Source organism: Balaenoptera physalus (genome assembly GCF_965194825.1).
Source record: "Balaenoptera physalus genome assembly, chromosome: 1".
NCBI classification, from domain to species: Eukaryota; Metazoa; Chordata; class Mammalia; order Artiodactyla; family Balaenopteridae; genus Balaenoptera; species Balaenoptera physalus.
This window is the reverse complement of record NC_138882.1, coordinates 150,141,541-150,161,423: the sequence shown is the minus strand read 5'-3', so window position 1 is coordinate 150,161,423 and position 19,883 is coordinate 150,141,541. Positions and strand designations below refer to the sequence as shown.

Here is a 19,883-nt window from a genome sequence, read left to right as displayed (position 1 = left end):
ACAAGATAATCAGCCAAATGTAAACAAAGATCTGGAAGAACTGCCCTGTATGAATGACTTCACCGCCCCTTTACCGCGCTCCTCCTCATGAGAGAGGACGCCCACACCCTTTCTCTCCAGGTGTGCATCTCTGCCTTGCTTCTGTCTTAACTGAACAAACTGTTTCTCTGTGTGCTCTCCCACTTGTTGTTGCGCTATGTCTCTAATAATAAACTTTGACCGGTTTTTACAGTTTTGCCTCCGTGAGAAATGCATTTTTCACTGGGGGCAAGAGCCAGGGGGTGTGGTGGCTAGGATTCCTGGTTGTCATCCAAGCTACCCGGGTTCAATTCCTGGGCAGGGAATTAAGATCTCGCTTCACGCCACCACTCACTGCCGCCTCTCTGAGCTCAAGACCAGGGTGATGAGCAGTAGTGGGGAGGGAGAAGTAATTGGATTCTCCTATCTCGGAGGCAGGGCCAATAGGATGTGGGTGTGAGAGGGGAGGTGAGGATGTTGGCTAGGATATCCAGGCGGTGGAAGGATGGTTTTGACATGGAGGAGCAGGAAGGGGAGGAGTACGCAGTGTAGGAGTGAACGTGCACACAGCATTTAGAGTTTTACCTCCAGCTACGTGTCAGTGCTTACTTGCCTCTGGGCCTTTGCACACACTGGTCTCTTTGCCTGAACTGCTTTTCCTGCCCTGACAGAACTCCAACTGGCTTCTCAAGAATCCCTCCTGTGAATCTGTCCCTTCATTCCTCCCCCTCCACCCCAGTTTCTCCCTCTGTCTGCTTTGTGCACCTGCTGGACCTCAGGCATATCTCAGAGCCTTTATCATATTGTGCCCCAGAAGACAGGACCAAGTGCCATCACACTGAAAACCCGTGTTCATCAGACACCTCGTACCTCAGCGTCCTGCACGAAGCAGGTGCTCAAGAAGAGACGGACGTGGGGCCTGGCTTGAACCCTGGCTCTGCTATTTATAGGTTCTGTGATCTTGGGCCATTAGTGATGCAGAGCCTCAGTTTCTGCATCGGTCAAATGGGTGTGATGTTTCCCCTCCCTGCAGCAGCTCTTAGGATCTTGCGAGGACCCCGAATCCTGTAGACCGGAAGAAAACCGTGGTTATCGCGTCCTCTGCTGGAAAACGGCAGGCTCCGCAACCGCTCCTCCCACTCACCCCGCTTTGCAGGGAAGGAGGCAGAAGTCAGAGGCGGGTGCGACGTGAGCGGGAACCGCGGATGACCCAATCCTTCCAATGCCCGGTACTCACGTGTCCCCGCTTAACCCTCACCACGGCTCTGTGGAAGAGGTTAGACTAGACCCATTTTACCGAGCACCTACTTGTCCCAGAACTTCTTACTCGTTGCCACTTCCCCCCTACCCCCCTCTTTTAAGGAGAGAAAAGTGGAAAGGAGACCGGGTCGTGATGAGGAAAGAAAAGATGGGGAGACACGGAGAGTGCTCGGGTGACCAGGAGGACTCTCAGGAAGCCCTAAGGACCAGATCCGATCCATCCACAATGGGGCTGGGACCGTGTGGATCCCGGTCACCGCTCAGCCCCCGATTCAGTTTGGGGAGATCTTTGGGGAAATCTCCCCGGGCTCGGTTTCCTCGCCTGTGAAATAGGCACGATAACCTCTTCCCTGCGCCCCTCACGGGGCTGCGGGTTTCAGGCATGACCTACCAGATGTGAAAGCACCTCGCCAAGCGCGTGCTACGATGGCCACCAGGGGGCGCGAGAGGCTCCTGCTGGACCGCGACCCCGCAGATCCAATCCCGCCGTGGGCCAGGGCTTCAGGACCAGACAGGCAGGCTGAGGCCCCTCTGGGCCCCGGTCTCCTTTTCTGGGAGGGGCACGTAGCCTCTCTTCACTGAGCCTGTATAAGATGATTATAATAGTATTTCCCTGGACGGTCCTGCCCTGTAAATAATCCCAGATTACAAAGCATTTTTCCCTCCATCATGTCACTTCCCTCCACAACCCCTGGGAGGTGGCCTAATACCACCTTCCATCACTGATGACAAGACTCAAGCCCAGAGCGGAGCCACCAGGCCAAGGTCACCCCGGGAAACAAACATGGATGTCACCTGGTGCCTCTCAGCCCTCCTCTGACTCCTCGGCAGCCTCTCACTGGGAGGGTCCCCCAAGCTCTGCTACAGGGGACCAACTCCGCAAACTGTAAGTTCTGGGTCTGAGGGCTGGTGAAGGAGGAACAGCTTCACAATGAAACCCCAAGGCGCTGTGGGCAGCGACGCCAGAGGGTATCACGTGAGCACAGGTGTGATGTCGGGAACCAGCACAGCTTGTTTTGGGGAGGAGGGAGAGGGTGATGATCACAAACAGGAAAATCCCCAAACCTATGAAGTCAGGATGCCAAATGAAAGCCTTTTATCCTGCAGCGGCAATTCAATACCATACAAACAACATGTTAACATTTTCTTTTAGAGATACTGTTGACCCTCATTTTCCTATAATCCTGTAAGGGAATCTGATTTTTACCATCATCCTGTCCCCAGGACTGAAATTCCACCATTAGAGTGTCATTCTTAGGATGAAGGCATCTTCCTAGGTTAGGAGGCATGGAAATTGCTGTCAGCCATTCACACCCTAGAGGGGCATTGCCTCACCATGGCCAGCTCAGAGCCAGCAGGCCTGGCTGGAGCACAGGGTATGGGAAGGGGACAGAGGCACTCAGGGAGGCCAGGCCTGGGGATAGAGCCAATCCTGTGAGTTGCTATTATTATCCCCATTGTAGAGAGGAGGAAAACTGAGGCACAGGAGGTAACTTGACCAAGACCACACTGCGCCATGATAGAGGAACCAGAACCCAAGCCCAGGCAGTCTGTCCAGCCACCAGAGCCTGCACGTTTAACCCTTGTGCTACAGTTAGGCAGTATCACCCAGTGGCAATACTGTGGACCCACGGCCTCCGGGTTCAAATCCCAGCTGCTCTGCCTTTTCTAGCTGCGTGACCTTGGGCAAGTTACTTGTTCGTGTCTTCATTTGTAAAGTGCGGATAGTAATACCTGCCTCACGGGGTTCCTTAAATGAGTTAATATGTGTCACATGTTTAGAACAGAGCCATGCGTGCAGCCACGGTCAAATAAATAGGGGCCAGAGGGGCACATGACCTTGGAGAGTCTAGAATTCTTCAGGATTCTAAAATGCCAGCCTGTGGGACCCTGGGGGATCCTCCAGTGGCATTCTGATGTCTTTGGGCTGCAGCACTGTATCTGCTTCCCGTGGCTGGACGGTGCGGGGCCACCTGTCAGCCCAGCTTGGCCCCGAACAGGTAAATGAGGTGATGTCAAAGCCTTGGCTGAGGCCCAGCCCCTGGAACCTCCCCTTCCTACCCTCGTGTCTCCCTCACTCGGATTCCCACACACTCCGGAGGGCCCAGAGGGAAGGTGAGAGGGAGTGAAGGTGGGAGCACGTGGCCACCCAAGCGTAGCTCCTCCAGCCTGGAGAACTGGTGCTCCCAGGGGCTGAGCTGGACACGAAGGGAGCCTCCCTCCCTCTTACCTTAAGCCCTGATCTGCAGCGATCCCGGAGCGTCACTCCTCCGGTGTGAGCGTGTGGAGACGGCTGGCTGGTTCGTTGGCGTCCCTCCGCGGGTGGCGCACAGGCCAGGCCTGGCCAGGCAGCGATGGCTGATGAGAAGACCTTCCGCATCGGCTTCATCATGCTGGGGCTCTTCCTGCTGGCCCTCGGCACTTTCCTCATGAGCCACGACCGGCCCCAGGTCTACGGCACCTTCTACGCTGTGGGCAGCGTCATGGTGATCGGGGGTGTCATCTGGAGCATGTGCCAGTGCTACCCCAAGGTAGGTGGTAGTGGGGACAGGTGGCCTGGGGGCCAGGGCCCAGGAGGGCCTGGGGCTGTGCCTCTATTCCAGGCATCAATCCTCCATCCTTGAATCATCTTGTTATCCTTTCCCCTTTACCCCTTCTTTTCTTATCTCCACTCTCCTGAGCATCCATCCATCCATCCATCCATCCATCCATCATCCATCCATCCATCTATCCCTTATCATAAAGATTGATCAGGAGCCCCCTGGATCTGCAGCCCTGAACTAGGCACTATGGGGGAGACGCAGCAAAACCCACCACACAGTCCAGGTGCTTGAAACCAGAGTTTATGAGGGCTTGCTGCCTGCCAGGCACGCCTGCATCCTTGGTGCAGTTCAGTCCTCATCCTGAACTTTTTGGTACCTTTGAAGTTCTATTTTACACTAGAGACGCCCGAGGCTCAGAAAGTGAGGTCCCACAGCTCCTAAGTGTCAGGGTTGGGATCAGAGCTCAGATGTGTGTCGCCTAAAGCATAACCCTCCACCTCGGGAGGGCGATCCCTGTGTCCCAGGGCTGCTGAGTGTTCTGGGTGGGTCAGCTGTAACCTTGATGGCATGGGTTAGGCAGCTCTATCTTTTGAAGTTTTAATGGACTCCTAGCCTAATATGTGACTTAGTGATGGGAAGAGCACTGGTTTGGGAATCTTGAGTTCTAGTTCTAGCTCTGCTCCAAACTCTCTGTGTGACCTTTATCTTTCTGAGCCTCAGTTTCTTTCATCTGCAAAATGAGGCCCCGAGCTCCTATTTCTCCCAGCCTCACAGAGTTATTATGGAGAACAGAAAAGAGATGGGCAGTTTTGTAAACTGTAGAGTGTTATATTGAGGTGAAGCGCTGCCACCCTTACTGTTAGTGATCCTCTCAACAACCCTGTGAAACGGGCATATCAGGAGTTGTAATCCTTCAGTGCCCAGAGAGGTTGAGTGACTTCTCCAAGGTCACAGCAGCTGGTCAGATAGACCCAGGGAGACAAGGAAAGAAGCATGGATTCTAACTTGGGCTCTGCCTCTAACTACCTGGGAGACTTTGGTCAAGCCCCTTCCCTCTCTGAGCCTCAGTTTCCACATTTGCAGAATACGTGAGTCAGGAAGAGGGGGTGGGAAAAGGCATGCATCTCAAGGGCCTTGCTGGTCCTGCCATCAGGGGCTCCAGGCCCCAGGCAGCCTCACACCCTCAGCCCCCTCCTCGCCTCTTGCCTGGATGGCTGTGCCGGGGTTTGGGAGGAGGGAGGAGGCTCCTGGGGGCCTGGGCTCGGCTCTCCCCGTCCTGTCTCCTCTGTGGGAAGCCCCGGGCTGTTAGCGCGTTCATTCAGCACTGAGGCGGTTCGGGCTGGTTTGTGGTCATTTACCGAGCAGTTTACAGTCAACTCGCCTCTCTCTGTTCAGTGTCCTAAGCAGAGGTCACCGGGAGAAGAGGGCCCTGGGGCCCGAGCCGCCCACATCACCACCACCTCCATCGTCATCCTCCTCCCGGTGAGGAGGCTGGACCCTGGGGGACAGCAAGGTGATGGCCGGGGTGGGGTGGGGGGAGTGTCCTTCCTGCCCTCACCCCCTTCACAGAGCTGGCTGTGGTCGGTGGGCAGAGTGACCGGGTGGCAGTGGGGATGAGGGAGCGGGGGGCGGGGGAGGAGGGAATATTGCTGGGTATTAATGAGTAACTGTTGATAGATTCACGTGTTCATGTGCTGTGGAGGCCGCATGGCGGGTCAGAAATGGCACAGGTTTCAGTGCCCACCAGGCCCTGACTCAAATGCCCCTCCCTGTGCCCCACTTCTGTGGCCTTGGCAGAGGCTCGCCCGGGCCTGTGGAGGAGCCAGTGGGGGCTTGTAGGTGGGGGACCTGGTATCACGCCTGGCCTGGAGCCAATGCGAAGGCAGCGTTCTCAGGACAGGTGTTTGTGGCTTTGGGCGGGTCTCTGGATGTGTGTGCAGGTGTGTGAGCACAGACGTGGGTGTGTGTTTCAGGGACGCAGGCTGTTAGGGCTGGAACACTAAAGGAGGGGAGGGAAGTGTGTCGTAAACCAGGGAGGTGTGCTAGACGAGGGTCCCAGTCTCCCACATTGTCTCATTGGAGCCCGGGCCATCGGAGCCCTCAGCAAATGCTGGTGCCCATCCTCCCAGCCAGATCCTCTCCTGCCTCAGTGCCTGACGAATGGAAATTTTCTGGATTGAAAAAAATATAAATATAAGGGAATGGAATTAGCCGATTATGATACGGGGGAAAGGGTAGCCAGTACCCATGCGAATTAAGCTGTCCCTGTCTTTGGGGCCCTGGGGGTCTCATGGAGGAGACAATTTTCTGCCTGATGGGGAGGGAGTGGGCTTCACAGGGAAGATGAGCTGGGGTTTGTAGGTTAAGTAGAAGTTCACCAGGCAGAAAAGATGCAGAAAGAAATTCCAGGCAGAAGGAACAGCATGAGCAAAGACATGAGGTGAAAGAACAAGGCAGTGGGTCAGCCTGGCTGCCAGGTGTGGGGAGCGAAGTAAGGCGGAGAGGGAATGGGGCTCGGGTCCACGGGACCTGGATGCCATGCTGAGGAATTTGGACCTGACCCTTTAGTGGATGGGATGAGAGAGGGCTGTGAGCAGCTTTGCAGTTCAAGGAAGCTATCAGGCTGACATCTGGGAGGAGGAAGGTTCAAGAGCCACCAGGCCAGTGGGGGAGGCTCCTTCTCTGGTCCAAGGGAGGATGATCATCTCCTAGACTAAGGCAGAGCTTGAACCCAAGGCTGTAGGAGCTGAGAAGACATTTCCAGTTCATCAAACATATAGTACCTGCTGTGGCTGGGCGTGGCCCTGGTACTCCCATCCAGCTTATTTTATTGAATTTCTGAAGTAGACTTGGTCAGATTTGGTGGTCAGCTGGGCCTCAGGCTTGAGAGCGAAGGAGGAATCGGGGCAAATCTAGCAGGTGGGACCGTCAGGGATGCTGTGCCCATTAGCTGAGATGGGGCAGGGGAACTGGGAGAAGGGGAAGGATTGTCTGGGAAAGCAGGGCCTCTCCCTGTCTGGCTTCTGATTCTGCCTACAAGTCGCCCACTCCCCACTCCTGCCTGCTCTGCTGGAGCCCAGGACCAGGCCCCTGATTGGTGGTTGATCCTCTCCATGGGCCTCCCTCCATCCCTCTGTTCCCTCCCTTTGGGGACTGCTCAAAACTCTGCCTGAACATAAATCTGGCTATGTATTCTCCTGCTGAGAACTCCTCCAGGGCTCCTATTGCTTCTGGATAAAGGCTGAATTTCTTAGCCTGATGCTCTGGGGTCTTTATGATCTGATCTCCCCTCCCCAGCTTCAACACTGCCTGTCACCCTTTCTTAAAAGAACTTGTGTTGTAAGATTCTCAGGACTTTCCTTCTCCTCCAGGCTTTTCACAGTGACAATGATAATGATGCTGTAGAGTGATAATGATGATGGTGATGGTGATGCAGGCGCTGGTGCTGATGTTGATGGTGATGATGGTGGTGGTGGTGGTGCTAGAGTGGTGATTATGATGAGGAGGAGGAGAAGGAAGAGGATGACTGGAGGAAGGGGCAGCTTCTAGGAAATACAGAGTCAGCTGGCAAGTTCAGGACATACTAAGTGGGTGTGGAAGATACCCAGGCCCCTCCCTCATTTCCAGACATCTGGGGGAAGCTTACCCCTCACAGGAGTTCTAAGAACACATCCATCTATCATTCCCTTCTCCCCAGCGGGATTGGGTGCTTTCCTGGTGCAGATAAGTGTCTTTCTCTCACCGTACTCTATGGGAAGGGAGAAAAGGGGCTGCTATTTATGAACCTGGTATAACACAATAGGGTCTCATCAAATATTTGATGAACAAATTTTCAGCTGAGGAGAATAAGACTCAGAGAAGTCAGGTAACTTCATCTTCAGTAGCATCAAACTATGATTTACTGAGCAGCTACTGCGTGCCAGGCTCTGTGCTGGGGGACTCCTTATATGTTATCTCATGGAATCCAGGAGACAGGCATTACTAGTCCTACTTTTTAAAACTGTAAAATATACATAACATAACATTTACCATCTTAACCATTTTTAAGTGAACAGTTCAGTAGTGTAGGCACAACCTCAGCCATCCACTTCTCTGTCCTCCCCACCGCAGCCTCTGTCTGTGCCAAGGAACACATGAACTGCTTCCCACTCACTCACCAGATGCGGATGAAGGGCCTACTCCGGGTCGGGCAAGTGCTGGGCACTGGATGAGGACCCCTGGAAATGACAAGATATAACCTCCCCCCAGGGCAGGGGTGTTCGTCTCATTCACTCATTGCTGCCCCCTAGTGCCTAGAGGAGTGCCTGGCACGCAGCTGATGCTCAATGAGCGCTGGGTGAATGAAGAGCCAGCGGGAGCAGGAGCCCAGAGGTCCAGCCAGCCACAGGTGCTGGGCCCTGAGCAGGCACCCTCCTGTCAAACGGGGTGGCCTCCCTTGTCAGGCCTTGCTCCTAGGGTATGTGGAGATGGTAGGCCCATGCTCTGGGGGAGCAGTGACCACGGATGTGTGTGGGTAGCTGCAGAGAAGCCTTCTCCCCTTTGCCCTGCAGATCACCTTCGTACCCGCTGACTCTGATTTCCAAGGCATCCTGTCACCGAAGGCGCTGGGCCTGCTGGAAAACGGGTTCACTGCTGAGATGAAGAGGTGGGTTCCGGGCCCTCTGGGGCGGGGGTGGGGCAGTGGAGGGAGGGGAGGGGCAGTGAGCCCCTCAGGCCAGTCTTCCCCCTGCCAAGGAGAGGGGGGCAGGAGGGGTGGGCGGTGTCTCCCCCGCTGCCCCAGGCTCTGGCTTTGCCTTCCCACTTACTGAGAACATACCATCAGAAATCATGGATTGTTTTGACCTCTCAATTCTATGAGGTGAGCGTTATTATTACCATTTCACAGATGAGGAAACTGAGGCTCAGGGATTTTTGTCCTGTCTTACAGCGAAGTAGTGGCAGACCAGAAATCAAAAATAGGTGTGACCCTAAATCCCACACAGCGGTGACTACTACTACTCTAGCAAACAAGAGGCATAATGATGGCCAAGGCACAGCCCTGGGGCCCTGCTACTTTTTGGCTGGGTGACTTTGGGAAAACAACCTGCCTCTCTTTGCCCCATCTGTGAAATAGGGTTACTAATAGTACCTTCCTCCTAGGCTTCAGGGAGGTCTAAGTGAGATAATACAGCCGTCCCTCAGTATCTGTAGGGGATGAGTTCCAGACACCCTCTCCCACCACGTACACCAAAATCTGCAGATGCTCAAGTCCCTTATATAAAATGGCTTAGTATTTGCTTGCAATCTATGTACATCCTCCCATATGCTTTAAATCATCTCTAGGTTACTAATAATATTTAATACAATGTAAATGCTATGTGAATAGTTGCCAGTGTGTGGCAAATTCAAGTTTTGCTATTTGGAACTTACTGGAACTTTAAAAAAAATATTTGAGATCCATGGTTGGTTGAATCTGCGATGCGGAACCTGGGATATGGATGGTGGACTTTAATAAGCCAAGTACTAAGAACAGAGCCTGGGGCATAGCGGGCCCTCTATAAGCCTTTGCCATCATTAGTAGGAAGTGATTCCAAAGCACCAGAGACCAAGTCAGGCATTTTGTGCCCATTTCTTCTGTCAGTCCTCATAGAAACCCTGTGAAGTGGGGGGTGGCAGGCCCGTTATACAGATGTGGAAACTGAGGCTCAAGAAGTGCAATCACAAGCCCCAAACTTCATGGGGAGTCAACACCAGACCAGATCTGGGTGGGTGGGTGTGGGGGCCAGCCTCAGGGCTGGTCACACAGGGAGAGCTGCTAGAACAGAGCTGGGGCTCAGGCCACCCTGAGCCTGTGCTCCTCCCTGCTGCTCCCAGCCCTGGACTGTAGAGAGCAGTGGAGAAAGTGGTGCTTGGAGCCCCAGTACCACGCCCTAGGTCTGTGCCACCTGCGCAAGCCAGCTAAGGTGCCTGTGCCTCAGCTTCCTCCAGTATCTCCCAGAGTTACAGGGAGGGTTAGGTGAGCTACCTGATAGAGCCCGGCCCGCAAGGAACACTCAGTAGCTGGTTCTTACTGTTGCTCTGTCCTCATCTGAAAAGTGGGAACGACCATTCTGCTTCAAGGTGTCGTTCACAATAAATGGGATGATAAATGTAAAGGCTTCAGGCCACCGTCTAGAACCCAGCAAACGCTCAGTCAACATGAACTGCTCTTCATTTGACAGTCGCAGCCTTGGGGTTAACTTTGGAGATGCGGGTGAAAGGAACACTGAACTGAGGGTCTGAGCTCTGCCTCTCAACTTAACTTGTTGGGCCTCAGCCTCCTCATCAATGAATTGGGTACAGTAACCACCCGCAGAGGCTTCTCTGAGATCGGGGGAGAGCCGGTGCATGGAGCAGGTGGGCCAGAGGACGGCACTGACGTCTGTTGATCGAATCTTTGCCCACCTGCCTGTTCTCTCTCCCGCTGTCTGCTGTGCCCCCCGCCCAGCTCCCGGACCTCCTATGTCAGGCTGTGGGAGGAAGCCGCCTATGACCAGAGCCTGCCGGACTTCAGCCACGTGCAGATGAAGGTCATGGGCTACAGCGAAGACCCCCACCCCGTCCTGGCTCCTAAGCCGGGACGGCCACAGCCAGGAGCCAGCGATGGGGGAGAAGGTGGCCCTCGCGACCCTCAGGCCTTGTTGGAAGCTGCCGTGGTCATCCACAGGGGCTCGGACCAGGACGAGGGAGAAAGAGACCCAAGTCAGGGCAGGCCCGGGTGAGTGCACGGAGCGCAGGGGCGCTGGGGTGAAGGAGGAGGGGTGTGGCCACTGAGAGGTGGCTGGGGACACTGGGGAGTAGAGAGGCTGGAGACACCCTGAGAAGCAGCAGGGGTAGCAGACACATGGGTCTCGGCTTAGATGGGCCTGGGTTCAAATCCCAGCTCCTCTGCTGTGTAACCTTCGGATGTTCCTCACCTTCCCGAGCCTCAGTTTCCCCACATGGGAATAATCGGTCCTACCTCAGAGTTGTCCGAAAACTCGCCACGAGGGGCCAGGGCAGGGAGCCAGAGGACCTGAGTTCAAATCCAGACTCTGCCACTGATGTGCTCTGTGACCTCAGTCAGGTCACTCCCCACCCCACCCTGTCCCCAGCTGTTCATGAACTGGGTTCCTCATTCATCCACGTGGTCACTCATCCACCAGCATTACTGGGTACCTACTTCCTGCCAGCCCTTGACAGCCCCTACCCTGCGGGAGCTCCTCATCCAATGGGGGAGGCACACAAGGGAACAGAAAGTGACACCCAGTGTGACAGGGATCGTGGGCCCAGAGGAGACCTCCAAGTGATTGGAGAGGCAGAGGAGTGACCTGGTTTGGATAACATAATAATGGCCCTTTTCTTGAGCACCTACTATGTGCCAGGCCTTGTGCAAAGTGCTTTACGTTCATTATCTGTTGTAAATCTCAGGGATAAACATAGGAGTGAAAAAAAAAAAAACATAGGAGTGAATGCTATTATTTCCCCCATTTTACAGAGGAGGGAACTGAGGCCCAGACAGGTGAACTCACCTACCCTGGGCCTTGCAGCTAGTGGCTAGGATTTGGACCCAGGCAATCTGACTCAGAGCTACCCTCACCCTTTCCGCCTTTACCCCTGCAGCCCCCCGACCTGTCCCCAGGGCCCTGCACCCTTGGCTTCCTTCCAAGATGACCTGGACGTGGGCTCCAGTGAGGGCAGCAGCCCCAACCTGGCACCATCTGAGGGGGCGGAGCCCCGGCCTGCACCCCCGGAGCCCCAGGCTTGCAGGTGCCGGCTGGACCGCTTCCATGACTTTGCCCTGATTGATGCCCCAGCGTTGGAGGGTGTGCCTCCAGAGAAGCAGCTACAGGTGGCAGCCCTGCCCAGCTCCTGGCAGAGACCCCCGAGGACAAAGCTGGAGGAAGAGGAGGCTTCGGACGCAGGTACAGAGGAGCCGGAGCAGGAAGAGGAAGACTTGTACTACGGGCTTCCCGACAGCCCTGGGGACCCCCTTCCGGACAAGGAACTGGGCTTTGAGCCCGACGCCCAGGACTGACATGGAACTGCTCCCTGGGTTCTAGCCTGGCTCCGGGGCTAACCCTGACGTGACCACACAGGACTTCAGTTTCACTACCTGCAAAATGGGGTTAGATGGAGGTTCACAGGAGACAGTGGACCCGAGAGCATTTTGAGAACTGCACAGAAATGCACAGGGAGGAGATGAGTACATTACTGGGCCATTGCTGTTCCGATTATTAATACTTTTTGTAAAGCTTTGAAGGTAAAACATGATTAGTTGAGAAGATCTGCAGCAGCCAGGGCCCTTAGGAGCCCTTTCTGCCTCCCCCCAGAGCTGGCTTCTGAGCAGGAACCCTCCTGGGTGCTACTCCCGTGTCCCCGATCCTCTGTGAAGGCCTCTCAGGGTTCTTGTTCCTGTTGCGTCTTTTAGTGCAGCCGGGGGATGGCGTGATTCGTCTTCACTCAGAGCTAACGTCCCCGGCCCGCATCCCTCCTGTGGCTCCTGTAACTCTGGGATCCAACACCTTCCATGAGTGACCTCTGCTGACCTCCCAGCTTTCTCCCTGGTCAGCCCCACCCCACGCTCACCCTGCTGCCCCATGCCCTTGCCAAGCTGTCTCCTCTGCCCGGATGCCCTTTGTCCCCTGTCTGCCTGGCAAATTCAGGCTCATCCTTCAAACCTCTGCACAGACATCCCTCTTCTGAAAGCTTTTCCTGATGTCACCGCTTCTGGGCCGAGTTAGTCCTGGCTCCCGTGTGCCACCTCTGGGCCGTCTCTGGGCCTTGCGCATTTATCATTGAGCATGGCTGCCTGCTCAAGGTCAGCACCTTTGCTTTACTCACCTCGGTCTCTCCTGTGCCCAGCTGGTGGTCACCGAGCATGTACAGAAGTGACCAGAACCCACGAGCCTTTTGCAGGGAATTCTGCCTCCCCCACTTCCCTGAGTCTCAGACTCCTGACTTAACTAACTTGGTTCAGGTGGCATTTACTGAGCATCTACTGTGTGCCAGACGCTAAGCTGGGATCTTTAGGAGGAAAGAGACACAAACTGATGACAGTTCTCACCCTTGAAGGGCTCCCAGTCCACTGAGCCTGGTGTCTTGTAAGTTAGCACAGAGTGCAGAGCACAAACTGAGGTGGGAACAGAGGAGTTAAAAATTGTCACACCAGAGGCAGCAGAGTGACACCCACACAACCGTTGGGGCCATCGAGCGCAGGGGCAAATAGCTCCAGCTGCCTGAGCAGCCCCTGGAGATATCACCGTATGGTAGCATCACCAAGTGACGCTTTTCTTAGGCTGATCTCTGCAAAGCCCCTCTGCACCCCATCAAAGGGATGGTGGCACTACCTCATCCTACGTCCCCACATTCAGAGCTTGCAGCCTGGGCCTCCTGAGAGGGCTGGCCTTCACCTGGGCTGGGCCTCTGGGTCAGGGTTGGGGTCACGGCCAAGGGAAGGGCACGCCCCTAGGACCCCCTCCCTCTCCTTTCTGGGTCATTGCTACCTCCCGTAGGAAAACCTCTGCTGTAACAGATGTTCCTGCTCACGGCCCGTTCCTGCTCTCTGCTCACTCACGCAGGGAAGGGGTGACCGCATCAGAAAGAACACCAGTGTGAAAGGCTAAAATAAAAAAGTTTTCAGTGTTTAGAGCGGTCACCTTCATTCACCTGCAAATTCTTTTATGTGAACCCCTCCCATACCCCCAGTCCCCCTCTGGGCAGGATAAACGAGGCATCATTGAGGGAACTCTCTGGAAAGCCAACACCAAACACGGTGGCGTGGCCGGCTGGGACAGCTGTGTGTGTGGAAACCTGGGTGTGGCCCACGCCCAGGCATCACACTGCAGGGCACCCCCAGACCTCAGCGGAGAACCAGGAGTCTCTGGTTGCCAGGCCCGTCCACGGAGAGAACCCTGTCCCTGGGAGGGCGCAGGGACACAGATGGCTGGGCCGGGCTTTGACCCCCGTCCGGCTCCCCTGCTTTCTTGCTGCTTGATTGGGAGACCACTCGCCTGGCCTGCCCGGGGAAGTCTTGGTTTAGGCCCACTGTCCCTGCCTAGTTAGCAGTAGTGCGTCCTTTCACCCTCGAAAGTATCCCCTTGGGACGATAAACTACATATTCACCCTACTCTGTGACCTTGGGCTTGGACCTCACTTTCCTCACCTGTGAGAGGGAGGTGATGGATCCTGGGCTTTGCCTTTTGCAGGGTTAGGTGGTGGTGGCGATGGCGGGGGGCCGGGGGGGGATTTGATGAGATCCATCTGCTGGTGCCCTGCAGGTGAGGACCACCAGGAGCTTGCCTGTGGTTAATAGTTGGGTTTGTGGCTCAGTGCAGTGAGGGGAGAAACCCCATGGGATCTATGAGGCGTCTCTGTAAGAGGGTGTGAGAAAGGACTTATATGGGATTTGGGCTTGTGTGAGGTGACTTGGGGGAGGGTCTGAGGAAGTGGGCTCCAGCTTGGATGCTGTTGGGAAGCAGGGCTAATCTGTGGTGGGGCATCTTAATCAGTCCTATGTAGGAGACCAAGCTAAGGATGCAAATGGCAAAGAAGCAGCAGTCATGCTCCAGCCAGGAGAGGGTTGTGGGGTCACTGACGTTATTTGGACAATGCTCTTGGTTGCTATGCTCAGCCGTAGCTACCGGTGGTCTGGATTTGTCTTGACCCATCATGGTCACAGAGTGCCTTGTCTGATGCTGATATTCTGTGAAATTGTTCGACTTCATCAGAAGACCACCGGGGCCCAGCTGTGAGGGCTGGGCCGGCCCCTGGCTGTCAGGCTGCCCTTCTTTCTCAGCCTCCCTGCTCCTCTGGGGCCTGCTGGTGACTGTGGGGTCGCGCAGTTGGGGGGCAGAATGTGCTGTGGATTTCATTTGAAAACAAGAGTCTGCGGCTGCTCTTCTGTTCAGCTCCAACCACCCCAACTCTCTGATTTGCCACCTCCATTGTGCTCTGTTCCCTTGACCTTGCCAACTTTCAGTCCTCTAAGAACATGGGCCCCTGGGATGGCCCCTCTCTTCATGCAGGTCCCCGGGGACAGGGGCGGTGCCGAAAGGGCCTGGTGGAATGGCCTTGGCAAACCCTGGGATTCCAGCTCTCAGCCCCAGGCTCCGGATTGGTGTACCATGGCAGAAATTCCTGTTCTTTCCATCCTCCCATCAGGTCAGAGGGACTTTGGGAAATTTCCACTCTCTGGGGAGGGATGGCCCCTGCCCTTTACTGGGAAAGAGTGATCCTGGGGGCAGTGAGCGTGGGCTCTGTGATTGCTTGCTGTGACCTTGGGCATGTGGTGACCCTCCCTGGACTTCTGTCCCTGTTCTCTATACGATTAGAGGGAGGTAGACAAAATTCCACTTCTACTCCTGGCCCTTAAGCACGGTGCTGGTCACCCTCACACCGATTACCCCATTTAGTCCTCTCAACAGCCCTAGGGGACAGGTCTGTCGACTCCACATGGCAAATGTTTGCTCTAAATCCCAGACTTTGGAGTCAGAGAGACCTGGGTTTGCACTCAGCCTCTGCCAGTTCCTCGCTGTGTGACCTTGGACAAGTCACTGCCCCTCTCTGAGCCTCAACATCCACATTTATGCAGTGGGAAGGATAATACCTGCCTCTCAGGATGTCATGAAGAACTAATGGATTGATGCTTCCAACACATCTTAGGTGCTTGAACAGCGTCTGTGTCCTTCCTTCCCTCTCTGGGTCTCAGTTCCTCACCTGCACAGTGGGGATTAACTCTGTCCCCCTTATAAATGGGACAGTGGGTGAGTGGATTCACCAGGGAGAAGATGCGTGTGAAAGCTCTTTGCAAAGGGTGCAGAACATCTATGGTGTGCCAGGCGCTCAGGGGCAGAGGAGCTGACAGCAAGCGACAGGGAGCTAAGAAGGAGCAGGATTACTTGTGCCTGGGCAGACGAAGAAGCAAACAAAGTTACAGAGCATCTGCTAAGTATCAGGTGCTCCCTGAATGGAGGCCTCCCACCAGCCCTGAGAGATGGGCATCCCAGGGCCTGGGCTGGGATTCCAGCATGGGCCCTGGAGCCTGTGCTCTTCCTCCAATGCCACCTGGGCCACACACGTAGCAAGACCCATAATCGCCTACTATGCTGTGCTCACCTGCACATTTCTCATTTCACCCTCAAAATCTGCAAGGTTGGCGTGCGTCCCCACGTTACAGATGAGGAAATGGAGGCTCTGAGAGGTTGAATAATTTGCCCATCCTCCCAGAGAAGGGCTAAACGGGGGAGAAGAGATGAAGCTGTAGGGCCTTCCACTTCTGGCAGGATTCGTCCAGTAGTCCCAGGTGATTCCGACCCTAGTGAGGACAGGAGAAAGACACACTTCAATAATTCAGGCAGCAAGGTTGCACTAAGCATCTACCTGTGTCTTTCCCTGTGCTGGTGCTCAGGGCGGACACACGCCTGCTCTCACACCTTCCATGACTCCCTATTTCCCACAGGATAAGCCCAGACTCCTCAGCCTGGAGTCTGAGGTTCTTTTCAGCCGATTTGTCCACCACTTCCTCCAGTGCCATAGCCGCTGGAAACTTGACCCTTGACCCCATCTGCTTAATGCCCTTCCTCCCCTTCTCTATCATCCCTCAAGGCTCAAATTCCACCTGTTCCCTGGAGCCTGAACTGGCCTTGCTCTCCCTCCTGGGGCAGAACCCATCCGCATCCCACCCTTTCCTCTGTGTCCTTCCCAAAGGGCGTGCACTGCTCTGGTCCCAGCGCTGCTTACGTGACTGTGTGTGGGCTGGTCTCCTCACCTGGACTGGGATGTCCTTCAAGGACAGGGGCCTCTATCCCCCCATTTCTCTATCCCCAGGACTTAGCAAAAGCAAGTGGCAATAGTGCTGGTGGAAGAGGATGGAACTGACCCAAATTGAACTGAAACACATGGCCACCCTGAAGGCTCGTGGCCCTGTTGCACAGACCACATAGCACAGGGATGAAGAGCTCTGGCTTTGGCATAACCAGTCCTGAGTTTGGGACTGGGCTTCCCCTGGCAAACTGTGTGACTTTGGCCAAGAGACTTACCCTCTCTGGTCCTCAATTTCTTTATCAATAAAGTGAGATTAATAATATCTACCTAATCGCATATGAAGATTAGATGAGATCACGCATATCGAGTGCTCAGAGTGTGCCTGGTGAGCCCTCAGTAAACGGTAGTTATTATCATTACCATTTGCAGAGAAGAAGGGAATGTACACAACGTGTAGACATCAGGAGCCAGTATAGACTTGAGGTTGGCATCCAAGCACTGTATTATTAGCACTTCCCAAATGCAGGTCAATGAACCCAGCTGGGCTGGTGGCGTCAGACTCTCCTGGGAAGTTTTCAAAGCGCAGTGTCCTGAAATACCCCCAGAGAGGTCTGGGATGGTCTGAAATGTGAATAAGCCAAGCCAAGTAATTCTAAAGTGCAGAAGGGCTTAGTCTTTTGTTTTTAAACAAGTTATCAAGGACTGGAAAGGTTGGAAGATGGCCCAGAGAAAGTGGGGTGGCAAGCCAGGAATTAGATGGGTAAGACAAAAGGGCAAGGGTATCTCAGGCAGAAGGCATGGTGCAGGCAAAGTTCCATAGGAAAGAAGGAGGAAGATGTGGTCCCAAGAACCTGGAGGAGGCTAGCCTGGCTGGAGCGATGGTGGACGGAGTCAGAGAATGAGGCTGGAGCTTGGTCACAGGACTTCTTGAATTCCTACTGCAGAGCTCACATTCTGTTTGATGGGCAAGTGGGATCCACTGATGGTTCTTGAGCAGAGGAGTGACATGAAGAAAGGAATGGTAAGGACATATTCTGGTTAATAGGTGCAAGAGAGAATGGAAGGGCACATATTGGTGGCAAGAAAGCCAGCTCACGGCCTGTGGCAGGGTTCCAGTTCCCAACCTGACATGGGAAATGTTTTTTCCACTGTGGAGGGGAAGCTGGGTGGGTGCTAGGTCAGGACTGAAGCTTGGTGGAGGCAATGTCTCAGATTCCTCATTGCTGACCACAAAACCAGCCCAGCAGAGCAGGGGGCTATGTGGCAGAGGCTGGATCTTCTATCCAAGTCACCAGAGCCCTGGTCAAGGCAGTGTTCAGTTCAGAGAGAGCCCAGGGGAAGGGCAGGTGAGGGTCCAAGGGACCCAGTATGTGCCCAGGTCAGATAACTGGCCCCATAGGTGATTCTGCAGATGGTGAAAGCTCCCAAGCCACCTGCATATCCTCACATTAACTCTGATGAGAGCAGACCTGGGGTGGAGGGTAGGTGGACAACAGCAGGCTTTGGATGCCTGGTCTGCCAGCCTGGAGACAGGCAGGGGTCGATTTCATTCATTCATCCATTCATTTATTCATTCATTCATTTATTCTGGCCACAAGCACTCTCTGATCACCTGCTTGGTGCCACCCCCTGTGCCAGGCACTGGGGGCAGAGAGATGCGTCTGACCCATGCCTATCTAGCTGGCGCCCCCCTCCCCTGGGGTAGCTGCAGAATGAACAGTGACAGGTCAGAGTGGTCAGTGCTGGGCAGAGGGAGGCACAGTAGGGGTCCGACCCCACCTGGAGAGTCAGCAAGAGCTTCTCAGACTTGCACCGAGCTACGTCCTGAGGGTTCACTGGGGGAGTAAGGGAGAGGAGAGCAGCCTAGACAAGGGCAGGGAGCCCGGAGTCACCCCACCATGTTTGAGGAGTGACCCAGGGGTAGGTGTGAGCAGAGTTTAGGATAGATGGGGAGGAGGGCTAGAGAGGACACGGGTGGGTAGGTGGGGACTTGATCAGGAAGGGCTGTGGATGCCACCCTGGAGCAAGTGGGAGAGCCCCAGTGGGCTGGATGACAAGTACACAGCTGCAGTCCCCAAGGAGGAGGACCTTGGAACACACAGAGCCGCCCAAAGAGTGGCGGCAACATCTGACAGGCGGAGGTCACAATCCTTCACACAGAGAGCGCTAAAAATCAGACAGGAAAAGAAAAGGAGTTCACTCACAGGAAAGATCTGTGACCCCATAAAAGAAACAAATGAAAACATGGTCAATCAAAGGAATAATCAAAGGAACGGAAATTAAAACAACAAGAAACCATGTTTCACCCCATAACACTGGCAACGTTTTACAAAGATTATGATAACAGACGCTGTTGGCAGAATGTGGAGGAACAGGGTGATTTCTTACATTGCTGGTGGGAATAGAAATGATGTGAGCTTTTGCGGGGAGGAGTATGGCAACGTAGGCTAAGTGCCTCAGCACATGGGCTGCCCCAAGATTCCGCACTTCCACATGTAGGAACCTATCCCAAGGAAAAATAATCAGACAGGTGCACCAAGATGGACTTTGGGAAGGCTGTTTACTGTGGCAGTGTTTATGACAGCTCAAGTGTGGAAAGAATCTAAACATCCAGCAGTAGGAGATTTGTTGAAATAACGATGCAACAGCTCTGCGAGGGAATGGTGTACGGCTGTTAAAATGGAGACCCTCCTGATTGAATCACACCCCCTTCCCCGACCTCTCCTTGGTAGCATATGTGATCATTGCAGTTTCACATTTACTTGTGAATTTCTTGGATGACTTTCTGCATTCCCCATCCGATATTAAGCCCTGTGAAGGCCAGGACTCTGCTTATTATGTACAATATTATGTCCTCGGTGCTGACTTCGGTTCCTGTGGGCCCTCAGCAAATAGTTATTAAACGAATAACTGAGTCTGTACTTCTTTAGTGTGGTAAAATACACATATCATAAAATTTACCGTCTTAACCATTTTCAAGTGTACGGTTCAGTTTTGTTTAGTACATTCACGTTACTGTGCAACCATCCCCGCCACCTGTCTCCATGTTCATCTTCCCAAACTGAAACTCTGTACCCATTAAACAGTAACCCCCATTCTCCCCTCCTTGCTCCCCAGCGACCACCATTCTACTTTCTTTCTTTTAATATCCCCCTTTTCCCTATGCCCCTGTATTTTTTGATGTGGAAAGATGTTCATGACATATAATTGATAAAAAGAGACATTATAAAGTGGAATGCAGCAAACACTGTTAATTCCCTCCTTCCCTGATTTTGTCTGGAGGGATCACATGTCTACACC

The 19,883-nt window shown here is 54.2% G+C and overlaps 1 protein-coding gene across 2 annotated transcripts; it reads left to right on the top strand.

The window, feature by feature from the left end:
- The first annotated feature begins 3,126 nt into the window (after nt 1-3,126).
- Nucleotides 3,127-19,498, top strand: BSND (barttin CLCNK type accessory subunit beta). Of its 2 annotated transcripts, XM_082464454.1 has the most exons (5): nt 3,127-3,278; nt 3,528-3,809; nt 8,372-8,466; nt 10,288-10,557; nt 11,442-19,498. In XM_082464454.1, the coding sequence occupies exons 2-5, from the start codon at nt 3,633-3,635 to the stop codon at nt 11,854-11,856; spliced, it is 957 nt and encodes a 318-aa protein (XP_082320580.1). In that variant the 5' UTR covers nt 3,127-3,278; nt 3,528-3,632; the 3' UTR covers nt 11,857-19,498. The 2 variants fall into 2 exon arrangements, with proteins under 2 accessions (XP_082320580.1, XP_082320581.1); XM_082464455.1 differs by lacking the exons at nt 3,127-3,278; nt 3,528-3,809 and adding an exon at nt 8,065-8,277.
- The last annotated feature ends 385 nt before the right edge of the window (nt 19,499-19,883 follow it).